The 14,651-nt window shown below is 42.7% G+C and overlaps 2 protein-coding genes across 2 annotated transcripts in view; both read left to right on the top strand.

Moving 5' to 3' along the window:
- Positions 1–7,384, top strand: part of LOC119194048 (collagen alpha-1(VII) chain) — a 39,467-nt gene extending 32,083 nt beyond the window's left edge. The window contains exons 83-103 of the mRNA XM_062563921.1: positions 34–66; positions 180–242; positions 352–387; positions 891–971; positions 1,108–1,176; positions 3,372–3,407; positions 3,591–3,650; positions 3,736–3,780; positions 3,864–3,899; positions 4,496–4,531; positions 4,600–4,659; positions 4,780–4,905; positions 4,992–5,063; positions 5,187–5,222; positions 5,315–5,374; positions 5,476–5,520; positions 6,203–6,238; positions 6,362–6,397; positions 6,648–6,704; positions 6,818–6,889; positions 7,280–7,384. Coding sequence (XP_062419905.1) covers positions 34–66; positions 180–242; positions 352–387; positions 891–971; positions 1,108–1,176; positions 3,372–3,407; positions 3,591–3,650; positions 3,736–3,780; positions 3,864–3,899; positions 4,496–4,531; positions 4,600–4,659; positions 4,780–4,905; positions 4,992–5,063; positions 5,187–5,222; positions 5,315–5,374; positions 5,476–5,520; positions 6,203–6,238; positions 6,362–6,397; positions 6,648–6,704; positions 6,818–6,889; positions 7,280–7,384 — 1,200 coding nt within the window. The remainder of the gene's footprint in view (positions 1–33; positions 67–179; positions 243–351; positions 388–890; positions 972–1,107; positions 1,177–3,371; positions 3,408–3,590; positions 3,651–3,735; positions 3,781–3,863; positions 3,900–4,495; positions 4,532–4,599; positions 4,660–4,779; positions 4,906–4,991; positions 5,064–5,186; positions 5,223–5,314; positions 5,375–5,475; positions 5,521–6,202; positions 6,239–6,361; positions 6,398–6,647; positions 6,705–6,817; positions 6,890–7,279) is intronic.
- On the top strand, positions 7,369–13,747 carry LOC134132262 (collagen alpha-1(VII) chain-like). The gene is made up of 11 exons (XM_062563841.1): positions 7,369–7,486; positions 7,591–7,671; positions 8,849–8,902; positions 10,519–10,572; positions 10,662–10,724; positions 10,808–10,870; positions 11,031–11,147; positions 12,066–12,143; positions 12,514–12,567; positions 12,717–12,765; positions 12,977–13,747. The coding sequence occupies exons 2-11, from the start codon at positions 7,612–7,614 to the stop codon at positions 12,991–12,993; spliced, it is 609 nt and encodes a 202-aa protein (XP_062419825.1). The 5' UTR covers positions 7,369–7,486; positions 7,591–7,611; the 3' UTR covers positions 12,994–13,747.
- Positions 13,748–14,651: the final 904 nt, after the last annotated feature.

Raw genomic sequence — 14,651 nt, forward strand, 5'->3', positions numbered from 1 at the left:
GGCAAAATGATAACACGTTCGTGTCTCTCACAGGGCAATCAAGGAGAGCCAGGCTTTGGTGTCAAGGTAAAAAAAAAAAAAAACTCCAGTGATATTGTACATATTTGAGTCCAGAGGTTGAATACACAGAGTACCAAATCACATGGCGATCTGTGAGGGTTAATTTCTCTTATCTGCAGGGTCCTCCCGGGGCCCAGGGGAGCACAGGTCTGCCGGGACCAATAGGTGCCCCTGGAGCTGTAGTAAGTGTCCCTGCTGCTTCTCTCCAAGGGAGAAACTGCTTTCATGTTTTCCCAGGAAATTCCATGTGTATCAGATGTTTCTTACCACTGCATTTATTTCCCTCTGCAGGGTCCACAGGGCGCTCCAGGACTGTCGGGGCAGGTGGTAAGTATGTGATCAGTATGTGGTGTGAGCACTGAGAGGAAGTGTAAAATTGAAGAAAAAAAATCTTAGCCTGAGGCATTTCAGTCATAACTGAAAATGGAAAGGTAATTATATAAAAAGGCCAAAACATGTGCACCAGGCTTTTGCTGATAAATGGCGGCTTCAGCTGTGTTTTATGTTCATGATTTGAAAAAACTGGTTACATAACGTGTGATTTGTTGTACTGAAAAACGAGGTGTCGTGTACACCGTAGAGACTTTCTTTAACAACCTTTTTTCTTGGTTTTCTTTTTGCTGCAAACTGTTCTCTCTGTTATTCAATTAAAATGATAAACCCCATAATTGACTCATGTTAATTGACGTGTGGTGTTGATTGAAGACAGCTGCACAAATCTGCATGGATAGATTATTTGCTACTTTGTGCAGTGCATTGAGATGTAAATGTGACTGCACGTGCATGTGATCAAACACATCAAACCAACTCAAGTATGTGCTGCTCCAAAGGGGGAATCGGGTAAACCAGGAGTCCCTGGAAGAGATGGGGTGCCTGGGAAAGAAGGAATACCTGGATTACCAGGAAAGCAGGTGTGTGTGTGTGTGTGTGTGTGTGTGTGTGTTACTGGATACCAATGGATGTAGGTGACTGTTTATGCAATGTTTACTGTGCTCTTTTTATGATGTCCTCCTATGCGTCATCGTTGATGTGTGATTCGTTCGTCAGGGCATTGCTGGACCTCCAGGCCAGGCAGGCTTAAAGGGGGAGCAGGGAGACAGCGGCCCTCCAGGGAAGGTGAGAACCTGCCACCGCGCAGCAAGCAGCCTCTGGCTTAAAGGACAGTCAGTGTAATTGGTTTAGCCTTTTTTGGAAGTGATCCCAGCTACAGAATGATTTTCTGCCTGAAGGCAAGAAAAAAAGAATAATTTCTGTAGCGCTATTATTAGCTTTCAACTGTGTGAGTTTCTATCACACGGTTATTATTAGTCGGCCTTCGGGGGCCATGGTGTGGCTGCTTTTTGTTTGACCACCTGGGTTTGGGGCTCCAGAGAAAGTCCCTTGCAATTTGTCCACAACTTCATGTTCTCCGGGAGACCCGCTGTTATCTGATCATATATGCTGATAGCTATCTCTATAAGCTGATAGTATAACTGATACCTCTGGGTAGGCTGTAGCAGTGTAAGCCATGAGGCCGTAGGGAGAGGAACCAGACGAAAAGGACAAAGCAGAAAATGTGTTTACGGGTCAATGAATGCAGACATTGTACTCCACTGAGCTACATGAAGCAATAGAACTGTATCCTTTGATGGAGTTGCACCAGATGAACTGCTCTCATCTCTGTTTCTCATTTTTGTGTCTACATATGCAAACAAAGCTGTCGGCTACTATGATTAGTTTTGTGCAATGGTACAATTACTACTAGTACTACCTCTTTTTAATTGGACAATTGTGAGAGAAGATCTAATAGAAGCCTATCTGAGTGTTTGGTTTTGATTAATTTAGGGACCCACATATATATTTCTTTCTGTGAGTGAGCTGGTTTCTCTCACATCAGCTCACTCACATGTCATATATTTATATACATATTTAGCCATTCTATTCTTAGTTCACACTACCCTCACATGTGCATATTATCGGCTGTGATACGGCCATTGAGTTTTTTTGCAGAAATGTAGCTAAATGGGGAAAGCCCCTGTCGAAGCCTGAAGGGCCTCCCACTCTAAAAATGAAAGAGGCACCAGCCATGAACGTGAATTTCTGCTAAATCCTACATTTTTGGATAATTGGGTGTTGAACCAAAATCTACCAGCCAGTTTGCAAGTGGCATTGACGGGTCTGGATTAAAACACTGTATATCTTTAGAATCTGGAGAGAACTCTCGACGGATACAGTCTGCCGTGCTGCTTCTAAGAAATCATCATCCTAATACCCACTATCATGCGCAATAAATGCTCTTATGTAGCTGCTCCAGTTTTGACTGTACTTAATTTTTATGTCTAGTATTTACAAACATTATCCTTTTATGTGCAAAAGACCATGACACACTTGGACTCCTACATTACAGTAAGTCTGGCTTCTGACCAATTGTAATTTGTCAATGCCTCTTGGCCTTTACATAGCATAGAAAAATGTATCACTGACTAAAATATCAAATTGCATGCTAGTTCTCTGTATTTGAATGTATGCAGACATCTTTTAATTCGGGATTTGCTCAGCATGAATACATCAGGGCCAATTCCGATGATGAAGATCTCAATTAAGCCAAATTTCAAAAGACAGAGAATGTTAGATGCATTCATAGCTTTCCTTCTTCAGACTTATCACAAAAACACAGAGTTAAAAATCATCTCTGTTCTTCACTTTGGCTCAACACAACATCAATAGTATTACATTGCAGACACTGTGGCGGCACCAATCAGATTATTTTTATCCAGTTTTTATCAAATAAACTACTACCAAACCATCCCTTGTCTTTGAGTGCATCCAACCTTGTAACATAAATTGCACTGTATCCGGGTAATATGCGGCTGCTGTGGTGCAGATTGCCCGTCTCCGAATACAGAGCCATTTAAACATTTTAGCCTTGAGGGAAGCTTATTATAACGCAACACTTTAGTCTATCAGAATTGCTTCCACATGACATGATAGATTGTATTCTCGCTCACAATGTCTTGCTTTTTACTCCAATCTTCCTGTGGTACTTTTTCTAAGCATTTAAAAAGGCAATAGAAATCCCAGTCACTCGCTTGGACGAATATGGAACAGTTGGGTTAGCGATGTTGCCTCCTAAATTGAAGAAAAGTCTCGGTTGACATGCTCAAAAAGAGGTGAAGTGCAATTTTTAAGCCGTAGGAGTTGTGCATTTATCTGTACTTTCAGACATTAAGGACATAAAGGGTCCTACTCTTTTAAAGCTGCAAAAGCTAATGGCTAATATAATACTATGTTGTGCAGGTAATTACTATTATTTTCTCCATTTTCTGTTACAGTCTGTGGCTGGACCCCCTGGATCCAAAGGAGAGAGGGTGAGTCACTGTTAATGGCCTTAATGACAAAGTGGCCACTTGAACCTTTCTTTCATTCGGTTACATACTCACATAATGCGGCGTCGTCCAGAACTGGAATTATTCAAAGTTTATAAATCAAACCGTAGAGCAGAGTACTTAAGGAAAGACAACACATCACTTTCCCGGTTGTGATTAATGCAGGGTCTTAGTGGTCAAACACTCCCAGGCACAACTGGAGAGAGAGGTCTGCCTGGGGAAAAGGTGAGTCCGTCCGAAGCATCGAGAGCTAGCTTTTAGTCTGTGGCACAGGACAGTGTGGACTTGTAACGTAACTGCTGTCTTTCAGGGTAACAGGGGAGACAAAGGAGCTGCTGCCAGCAAGGGAGAGAGAGTGAGTGCAATAATGCTGCAGGGAAACACATATTCATAAAGTGAAGATAACATTTTCACATCAGGTTTTATCTGTCTCCATAGGGAGTGGATGGGGAACCAGGAGAGCCTGGAGAAGATGTGAGTTATCAGCTTTCACGCTGCTTCCACTGTTTGGGTCTGTTATTTGCATATATCGTTGAATTGTTCCCAAAGGTCTGAAGCTTTTATATATTAGTGAAGGTTGTGTTAACCTATGACTGTTGCTCTAATCAGCTGCAAAAACCACCTCCAAATTGGACATCTTCATAGTCCTAGTTATGTAATCACATCCTAATTGTTTTGCGATTTGACATTTCGGTTATGCAGAAACTTGCAGGAAATGTGAAATGATGGTGGTAAATATATACACACTTTGCCCCCTATTTGATGTAAGGAATCTTTATTCCAAAATGTTTCTCTTTAAGGTCAGTGCAATTATTTAATCTGACCTTGATCAACCATTTTTCGACAGCAGTGTTATTAAAGTCTCTGGACTAACCCTTATGTGACAATGTGTCAATTGTAAGCAGATCATTTGAGAGCTGTTAATTTTATTTCTAATTGTTATTATTTTTCTTACAAAATAACAATGGTTTACAAGTTCCTATTTTAGATTATTAATATAATATATATATATATATATAATATATAAATGAACTTGATATTGTCAAACTTGACCTTTACCTTTTATGCAGGGGTCACAGGGATCGCCGGGGCCAAAAGGAGATAAGGTAAGCTACTGTCATGGACTTTTAGTAATTTGCCTAAAATCAAAACCAATCCAAAATGTACTTTGCAGGGAGAGAAGGGCATCGGACTGCCAGGTCCTCCTGGTCAGGTTGGGCCTCAAGGCTTGAAGGTGAGTAACATCAAGTGGTGGAACAAAGCCTGATCTACAGTATTTCTTTACCCATGCGATCCGTAAGTTTGAGCTATCAGATATGAGACAGGTCAAATTCTAACACTGACTCAATTTCAGGGCGATCAAGGCCTTCCTGGTCCAGCTGGTCCTCCGGGGCTTCAGGGCAAGTCTGGTATTGCTGGGCAGCCTGGCCTGAGAGGAGAAACTGGACCACAAGGACCTGCCGGGCCACCAGGGGAGAGGGTTGGTGCAGCCGCTACTTACACTGTACTGTATGCTTCTTCTCCTTAATATCCGTGGTTGGTTTTAAATTACTGAGGTCATTTCAGGGTCTCCAGGGCTTTTCAGGCCGTGCAGGAAATGCCGGACCCCCTGGACCTGCTGGTCCTCCTGGACAGGCAGTAAGTTTGGATCCTTTATCCGTTTACTACGTCGAAATGTTATTTTTTAAAAAGGGTTTGAGAGTGAAAGGGAAATCAACATAAACGTACAAGTGATGAATTATAATATAAACTACTTTATAGGGCTCTCCCGGTACCAACGGCTTCAAAGGGGACAAGGTGACTATCCAAGCGACACACATTTCTGTCTCCCTGCTTAAATGATAATGGATTTTTTTGTTGAAGGGTGAACATATTACTTCTGTTGCCAGGGGGAGGGTGGCATTGGAGTCCCCGGTCCCAGAGGAGAGAGAGGAGAACCAGGCCTGAGAGTAAGACCTCGGCGACATCAGTGTTTCATTGACGATGCATTGAACATGGATGTGGGTTATATAAGCTGGTTTGCCTGCTCTTTCTGTCCGTCACGTCTTAGGGAGAGGAGGGCCGCGCCGGCTTGGATGGAGAGAGGGGGCCATCGGTAAATACAATCGGATCCGTCCCTCAGTAACATAACATACACCAACAAAGCCTCTCCCGTATGGCAGTGTCAATATAATCTCTTTTTTTCAATTGTTCTAAATGATGGGAGAGAATTTGCCACTGCGTGTGGCCACCGCCCCCAAACCGCTCCTGGTGCTTCCTGTTGCAAATGTTGGAACTTTTCAGAAAGGCGCTGGTGGCGTCACTGTGGATGAACCCCTCTGTGGATGAACCCCTCTGTGGATGAACCCCTCTGTGGATGAACCCCTCTGTGGATGAACCCCTCTGTGGTGCCCTGCCAGTGCTTTGTACAATAAACAAAAGCTTCAAGCTTGGCAAAATGCTTAATTCATCAGGAGCCCGTATGTACACAGACACAAAGGGGAAGGAGACATGAATCTTTAAAAGAAGAGCTGTTCTTCACAAGGACACAGTTTATTAGATTGTAAAATTGATGAGTTTGCATGTTTGTTCAGTGTTGCAGCCCCCATCATTCTAAAACCACCTCAACCTGTACTCACCCTTGAATCTTACTGTACAGCCTGAGGGGTCATGACATCTTTGGGAATTTCGATTATGTTGTCTGGCCAAGGAAACCCCAGTAAAAAACCTGCATGGAGGTTTTTCAGTATGGACAGGTACAGTATATGAGTGTGTGTGTGTGTTTGTGTGATTATCAGGGTCCTCCGGGGAACCGTGGTGGTCGAGGAGAGAAGGTGAATACTACCAGGCCTTTTCCCATTTCTATGTGTCATCATGCTAGCTGTGTCCTCCAAGTCGTTTGTAAATGTAAATTGGTAAATTAACTTGCCATGGCTGAATGACATGTCTTCATCTAGGGGGACATTGGACTGCAAGGTGACAAAGGAGAGAAGGTTTGAGCATTTTCTTATGTAATAGCCTCCATGAGTGTGCTGTCTCTCTCTTTCTCACACAAAAATCGATAAAGAAATATAATATAATATAAAGACCTGTTATGTCTCTCTTGAGATAGCAGGGGGAATACATCTATACGCACAATGTTAACGATACAATACTACGATACTTAAAGTGATCACACATTGTTTGTTGATGTTTTGGTTTTGGGGAGAAGCCAGATGTTTACAGCTGAACTTACACTCACAGGGGGACACGGTGCTGGTGGGAGGACCTGCTGGAGAAAAGGGCGCTAAAGGAGAAACAGTCAGTGAAGCCCATTATGCGTCCATTTCTCCAAAATGAGATACTCTTCTTTGTTGTTGCAGTGTTTGTTTTTGAGTTTTCTTGTTGTGGAACTCACTATTGTTTCACTCTAGAGTGACAGAGGACCCAAAGGCGTGCAGGGAGAAAAAGGTGTAAAAGGTCAAGACGGCCCTGTAGGGGAGCAGGTAAATGTGTTTGTCTTCTGAATGTATGTGATGGTGGTTACCAATGATCATTTAAATTTTTAACTTATACGTTAATCATTTTTTTAATGTATCCACTATATTGGAAAATATCAAAAATTGCTGGTCAGCAGGCGCATCAATTGATTATTTAGGTCAAATTATTAATGGAACTATAATGCAACAAGGAAAAGATGACATTTAAACAATATTCATATTTTGCCAATACAAGGAGGCCACCATATATTGATTTTACAAATGATACATATTTCTGTCTGTGTGTGTGTGTGTGTGTGTGTGTGTGTGTGTGTGTGTGTGTGTGTGTGTGTGTGTGTGTGTGTGTGTGTGTGTGTGTGTGTGTGTGTGTGTGTGTGTGCGCGCATTTCACATCAGGGTCTGCGGGGGGAGCCGGGAGAAAGAGGATCCATTGGATTCCCAGGGGCCCGAGGCCCCGGTGGACAAAAGGCGAGTAACGCTGAGCATGGATGGTTGTTGTGATTAAATTAGTATCAGAATGAATATCAAATCTGCTCCAATCACTATTATTATGTCATCTACCTGCAGGGAGAAGCCGGCCAACCTGGAGTACCTGGTGAATCGGTCTGTTGTTTTTATTCTCATCCAAATATATATTATGTGTTTTCAGTGTGTGGTTTTATCTCTTTGGTGGACAGCCTGAGGATGTTTTCAAATTTTCTCTCCAGGGTTTACAAGGAAAAGACGGGATGCCAGGGCTGCGGGGCGAGAAGGGAGAGCATGGTGTTGTAGGAATGAGAGGAATCAAGGTATTTGCTTTGAGTTGTGTGCTTGAAATGCTGTGTGGTTTCAACCTTCAAGCATCTTTCAGGAGTCGATGATGACGGCCACAACTCAATACTAGTATAAAATTGATATAATTGCCGAAAATGTGATTGAAGATATCCATGTAGAATATTCGCTTTCACCCTGTTATTATGATTATTAATACCAGGGTTGGCTCATTCTGATGGAATGAATGCCCATTGTTCTTTCACTTAATTTATTCATTCTAATCATATTTGAATAACTCAACCAATCAAAGATGTGGGCAACGATTCAGATGTGTTGGGGCAAGCTAGATTTCGTTTTTTCATTGTAATAAGCTTTATTAGGTTATCCCATTGAGAAAAAGATCCATTTTACAAGAGAAACCGGTTTATAGCTGGAGAAAGTACAGACAGAATCATACAAACACAACCAGAGGCAGCTGGTGGAAAATGTTCAAGGTAGGCCAATCAAATCATTTTCAGCAAATAGCCCACCCAGGTTCATTGGTTACAGTAATGCAAACGAACAAATAATAATCTAAATAATGTAATATGTACTGTTTTTATGTCAGTTGTCTTGTCTGCTTAAAAGGGGATACAATCCGTGCTCTCGACTTCATTTAGAATGTCATCCGCCTGTCGCTACCAGCCTTGACGAGAACGTGCAAGCTTGGGGCAAAACCAATGTTGCCCCAGACTGAGTCTATTTAAGGAGGCTGATTGGCCGAAATGTATGACACATATGTCTGCTCTTTCATCAGCTTCAGATGAGACTGATGTTAATAATCTCAGCTCGCTGTATTTCTGAAAATATCGAAATATTGCAAAAGAAATGCAGTTTTCATGGTGGAAATCATGGATACTAGCCTTGCTTTTTGTTCTTGTGAACAGTTACTCTGAGAGGAAGTGTGCGATAGTGACGCCGCTTTATTGGTACATTTGGAATGATAGTGTGTACATTGCGTACCAACCTACTTGATATAGTACAGTGTGGTAAGTTAGATCGAACAGCTTAGGAAAACAGTACAATATCTTTATCTACTGGGTTATGTTCATGTTATGTTTATGCGTGTGTGTGTGTCTGTGTGTGTTTGCTGTGGCCCAATGGGAGACCGCTCAATCCGACTGGTTTGGAGCCTCTTGTCCCTTTGTCAATGATGAACTTATGTGTCTCCAGGGTGACCGAGGACCCAAAGGTGCTTGTGGAAGTGATGGACCAAAAGGAGAGAAGGTGGGGCGAAGATAGACAGAGAACATTTGATTTGGATCAAATGGTATTTTGATACAAGGCATTTATTCTGTCCATTAGTGATCCAAGAGGCTAATATTTCACTAATATCTTGTGGTCTGTGAAAGTATATTTATTATCTGTAGGGATTATAGATTATAGCAATAAACCAATGACCGAGATCAGTATTCTCAAATAGATGGATAAGGTTTAGGTGACAAATGTTCAGATTTTTATCTTGGACAGTTCAGTAAATGTATCAATGAATAATAATGATCCATTCATTCATTATAAATGTGCCTGTTGCCTCACACATAGTAAAGTGATGACCTCAGTCACTGAGCATAGAGTAAAGGATTCGGCTTATTATATTAAATACTGGTGGTTGATTGGTAGTCGTCACACATAGCTTGTGTATCTATAGCAATATCTGGACTGAATCATTCGGATTGATATTTGTGATAATATGTTATTTTTAATGCTGTTATCAGTATGGTTGGGTATTGTTTAAATTTGAAAGATTCCGATTCCGATTCCTTGTTTTGATTCCGGTTCCCAGCGATTCTCGATTCCGATTCTTTTAAGAGGCAGGGTCAAAAAAGTTTAAGTTTAAGATAGTTTAAATGAGCTAGCTAACCAAGGGTCTTTCTGAAGGAAATAGTCTGACCTTCTCCATCAATGTTAATTCTATGAACTTTTTATTAACTTTACTATGAATTTCTAACAGGGCTGTTTAAAACTACAATATAAATATCAAACTATGAACTTGAATATTGTATAAACATTATAAATTATGAATATATTTTAACAGGGGTACACTTTCCTCAAGAGAGCTTTATTTTTTAAACCTCACAAAAACACATTTACACGTGAGTGTATGATACTGCAGGTACTTAAACGTTACCTTGCTCCCACTGATGGGCCCTTGGAGCCAGAGGAAGAGGCAGCTGAGGACGGGCGGTGCAGCGCGTCAAAGACGGGGCACACAAGGGGCCAACTCTCCCAACCTCGACGGGGGGGTGCTAGCGGTCGGGGGGGGGGGGTGTTAGCGGTCGACGCGGGGAGTGCTAGCACAACCTTTTTTTCCTTTGCAGCGCCAGCCTCACGGCTCATTTTAACAGATAGGACAGCTCCGCTCGGGCCACCCGGCACCCGCGCGCACACTGGTCTGATTCGTCACAAATTCACAACAACCGGGACGCTATTCACTTCCGGTGGACGCTTCTTCGTTGGTGTTCAGCGGTTTCTATTTCCAGTCGGCGCCGGCGGACTGAGAATCGAAACTAGGAATCGAATTTTAAACTTTTGAACGATAACGGGTAAATCGCAAAGCTAGTCCCGATTCCAATCGATTCTCGATACGCAACCCTAGTTATCAGGCCCCATAAAACCAGACAAAACAATTTACACAACAGAAGTTAAGCAGAAACTCCTCCCGCTCAGACGTTGAGCGCCCAGCCCGTCTTCTACAAACACCTTTGTAGCTCTGGTGCTTTTGTCCGCAGGGACAGTGAAATCAATAGATGATGAAAGCTTCTTGAATTAACTTTAACAAGACGCGAGTCAGACATGAGTATGAGTCATTTACTTTAAAAATTTAATTGAGTGTTTCTGTGCAGGGCGATGCTGGTATTCATGGGCGATCGGGCTTACCAGGACGAAAAGGTGAACAGGTATGAGTCACTTCAAACAGACGTATTACAGCGGATGCCTCTGTGTGCTCTTGAGATTCGTTTGTAGGCATGCGCTCTGTGTTTTCCAGGGGGAACTCGGACCTTCTGGGGTCCCAGGGACACCTGGAAAAGAGGGACTAGTCGGTCCCAAGGTAATTGCTGTATAACCATTATTTAACTAACTATAAATGTGTCCAATATAAAGTTTATAAACCACTTTTCTTTGACTGTTTAGGGTGACCGTGGATTTGACGGCCTGGCGGGACCCAAGGGAACGCAGGGAGAGAAAGGTGAAAGGGTGAGTGTCTGACTAAGCCGTTCGGTGTCAGTTTACATGCCGTACCTAATCTCCATATTGTGTACAGTGAGTATTACCAGGAACGCAACATGGCCTATCCTCAGAGGTACAACCAGGACACTGTTAGAGTCCTAATTAACCGTCTCTGTGCTTTATGTAGGGTCCTTCTGGCGTACCTGGTCCTCCTGGATCCAGAGGAGTGGATGGGGCCCCGGGCCTGAGTGGGACTCAGGGACCAGCTGGCGCTAAAGGCCCAGAGGGGCTCCAGGGACAAAAGGTGACAATTCCTGCTTTGGGTAGATAGTGGCTAATTCTGCAGCTTTCCACTTTGTAGAGGCACATGTCTTTTAAAGAAACAAGATAGGATGCAATGACAATTCAACAAGCCTTTGTTACACCAGCTAATAGGTGCACCATCAAGTATGAGTGTGCACACATTTCATGGCAGTCTAGCAAATAATTGAAACAAGAACAACGTCTAATTTTGCTCAACTGTGAGTGCACAAAATAGCCGAAGTCAGAGACGTGCGAGTGGCTTTTTTGTTTTTAACATTTGGCACATAGAGAATAGGATTCGAGAATTCTATTAAAATAACCGTCTTTTGTTTTTCTCCCTAGTTTGTTCTCCTGTTTTTTTGTTCACCTGAATACTTGCTGGGTTTGATTTCTCTGTATTTCTTCATCATAATGATTGACAGTTTGATGGGCCCTTCTGGCTTGTCTGAATAATCAGCAAATAAAGCTGGTGAAAAGGGAACAGGGCCACATCGAGACTCTTTGATGGGCGAGCTATTAAAAACTAAGACAATCCCTTTAGTCATCCATTTTCCAAAACCAATATTTTTGCTTGTGTGTAAGCTGAAAGAAAGTCTGAACATTTGATCTGTTGATAGGATAGAAAAGCAATTTATACCACATAATTAAACATGCAATGGCAAAATATTTTGGGACCAGTACTGCATTAAAACTCATAGTCATATTCAATGTAGCTTTGACGTGTGCATCAGGCTGAAACCCCTTTTTACTTATTGTGTGAGGATTTAAGGTGTATAGTACTGGTTTATTTGAAGAATAGACAGCAATAGACAAGAGGTTTTTACTGAAGCTATGCAGGCAAATGCCATCTTTCCAGAAAGGATGTATGCAGACTCCAGACATGCTATATGTTGCTGTAATGTTGTTTTATCTGTGTCAGGGAGAGAGAGGTCCAATCGGTCCCTCCTTGGTCGGTCCACGTGGTATCCCAGGGATCCCAGGGGAGCGAGGAGAACAAGTGAGCATCACAAACTTGTCTCCCATGATTGTCAAAATCAATTTTTCAGCACGGAGTATTTGTGGAATTTCAGTATTTCTCTTTCCAGTGGGCCACATGAAAACAAATAGTGTTTCATTGCTTAATGGGTATCAACCCGAACTGGTTTCTTGAAAAAACAAAACCACATTTTCTTAACGTTTCTTAGCTTTATTCGAATTTTTGTATTAAGTCGCAAAGAATGTCGAGACTGAGAAACCTTTCATACGTATCTGTAAAATGTTTTGACTTTGCATTTAGTTTGTCTGCTGCACCTATTCCCAGCTTATTGAATTAATGTGCTGCAAGCCTCTCAGCGGGTGTTGTGTCCTAATACGTGTCCATATTGCAGGGAGATCTGGGACCAGATGGAGCCAAGGGAGACCGAGGAGAGCCAGGCATGACGGTCAGTGCTCAAACCTTACCCCGAGCCTCAATTTGTAGAAGTGACATTACACATCACACACACATTACACAGATCTCATTTTAGGGCTGCGTTTGCAAGTGTGTTGTTTTTTGATTTTTCTTTGTTCCCCCTCCTTGTTTCGAATTCAGGAGTATGAGGTCAGAGAGTATGTTCGCACTGAGATGAGTCAGCACTGTGGTGAGTTTTCATGCAGCTTGCATCGCTAATTTATAACAGAGTTGTCCCCAAGTTGAACTTCAGATATGAGTCACAGCTTTGGCTAAACTCTTTGAAAGTAGGATAAAAAAAGAAACTGCGAAGAACTACAACAATGCCACGGCTTTTGAAGCTGACCTTTTATGCTTCCCTCTGTTTCTGCTTCCTTCCTGTCCATCTGTGGGATCCTCAGCGTGCGGAGGTGAGTGAGCCATTTGACTGCAGTAGTAGCGAGAAGGGTGGACAGAAGGGCCGTGATGTCACATGAGTCACAGCGATACTACACCGCGCATACTGCCGCACAGTCTGTAGTGAGAGATAGACGGACTGAGATGAGTCAGTCGCATATATGTTTTTTTAAATTACCTCATTAGGCCTTTGCGTGTCCTTTAAATGATTATATAACATCATTCACATAAAAATAACATAGTTACTACTAGTTACCTATTATTATGTTCTATAATATATGACATACTTGCTACAATCACCGCCAAGGGATAGCATTAAACGTTTCAATAACGGATTAATTCAAAGCTGTCAAGCAGCACTCACTAAACATGCAGTGTTGCTGATAATAAGGCCAAAACATATCTCTTGTGTATGTATAATTTATTTTTACTATTATCCAAGAAGCAGTTGTTCATATATCTTTCATTAACATACAAATGAATGATGGTTCTCTGCTGCAGTCTTTAGTTGAATCAGATCGGATTTGACTCGAGACACGAGTTCAAACAGCAACGACTTGAGTCGTTAAAGGATTACAATCAGTCTTTGGAAGATTGCCTCATGGTGACCCGTCTTTCAAAAACTGTAAATCCTTTCAGCTGGTGTGTATGCTGCAACGGTGGAATGATTTTTGTGGTGCTTTAGCTTTTTTTATTGTTGTTGTCTGTCTGAAGGTTTTACTACCAGAATGTTCTGTCAATCTGTGTTTTCCATCATCTTAACGCTTATCTGGTACCTCTCGCTCTCTAAATCCCGTCTCTGCCCCCTCGGTGTCCCTGTCGGCTCCTCCCCGTCCTATCTGGCCCTCAGGTTCAGGCCCCGTAGCTCGTTCCAATCCCTCGGTCAGGGCTCGGCCTGCACTAGAGCACCAACTGGTCGTGAAGGGTGAGGAGGGTGAGTGTGTCCGTCCGTCCCTCTGCCTGACCACCTCCATCCATGTGTCTGTCTGCGTGTCCGTCCCTAACAAACAGGTCTAACCTGGTGGCGCTGGTTCTGGAGACCTCTGAACACTGGGTGGTTTTCTCATCAAGAAAACAGAGGACTCCATTTATCTTATTTCCCCACTTATTGTATTATCCAGGCCAATGCAAATGGTAGTGTATCGGCTCACTGACTATTCTGACCTGCATTTAGAGGCTCCTGCAGCGGTGAATATGCTCCAGAACCTTCCACTTAGCTGAAGCTAGGAGATCGTCAGAGGCAGGTGAAGGGTGTCTGAACTGTTTGATGTTTCTCTCAGGCCGTGAGCTGCGTGTGGTGGTGAACACCAACGACCCCGACTACGAGCACATCTACTCCATCGAGGCCCTGGACGACCCCTTGGACGAGCTGCTCTACTTCCCTCCCTCTGCCAACCAGAGCGATGGTACTGTGTGCTCCCACTGTGTCTGATAGCACTTTGGAGACGTAAGGTACCCCGTGGTGTGTTTTAATAAGCCGGAGCGTTGTGACAATCGGACGAGCCGTTTTAAAGAAGCACTGGCGGCTCGACACCTTGAAAAAGGAGATTAACACTTTTCTACTCAATTACATTTTTGCAAAGGATATTTATGGTAGAATTTGAAAATCAACCAGGTTTTGTGATGGTACCTTTTTTTTGTATTTTATTATTTGTCGTCCTCTTTGTGAATGCCAGAATT

The sequence above is a fragment of the Pungitius pungitius genome, chromosome 8 (assembly GCF_949316345.1).
Source record: "Pungitius pungitius chromosome 8, fPunPun2.1, whole genome shotgun sequence".
Classification (NCBI taxonomy): Eukaryota; Metazoa; Chordata; class Actinopteri; order Perciformes; family Gasterosteidae; genus Pungitius; species Pungitius pungitius.

Coding starts and splice junctions, on each gene's coding strand:
- LOC134132262 (XM_062563841.1), top strand. CDS start 7,612: ATGCCAGGGCTGCGGGGCGAGAAGGGAGAGCATGGTGTTGTAGGAATG. Junction 10,573..10,661: donor CAGGACGAAAAGGTGAACAG/GTATGAGTCACT, acceptor TGTGTTTTCCAG/GGGGAACTCGGACCTTCTGG. Junction 12,144..12,513: donor CAGGGGAGCGAGGAGAACAA/GTGAGCATCACA, acceptor TCCATATTGCAG/GGAGATCTGGGACCAGATGG.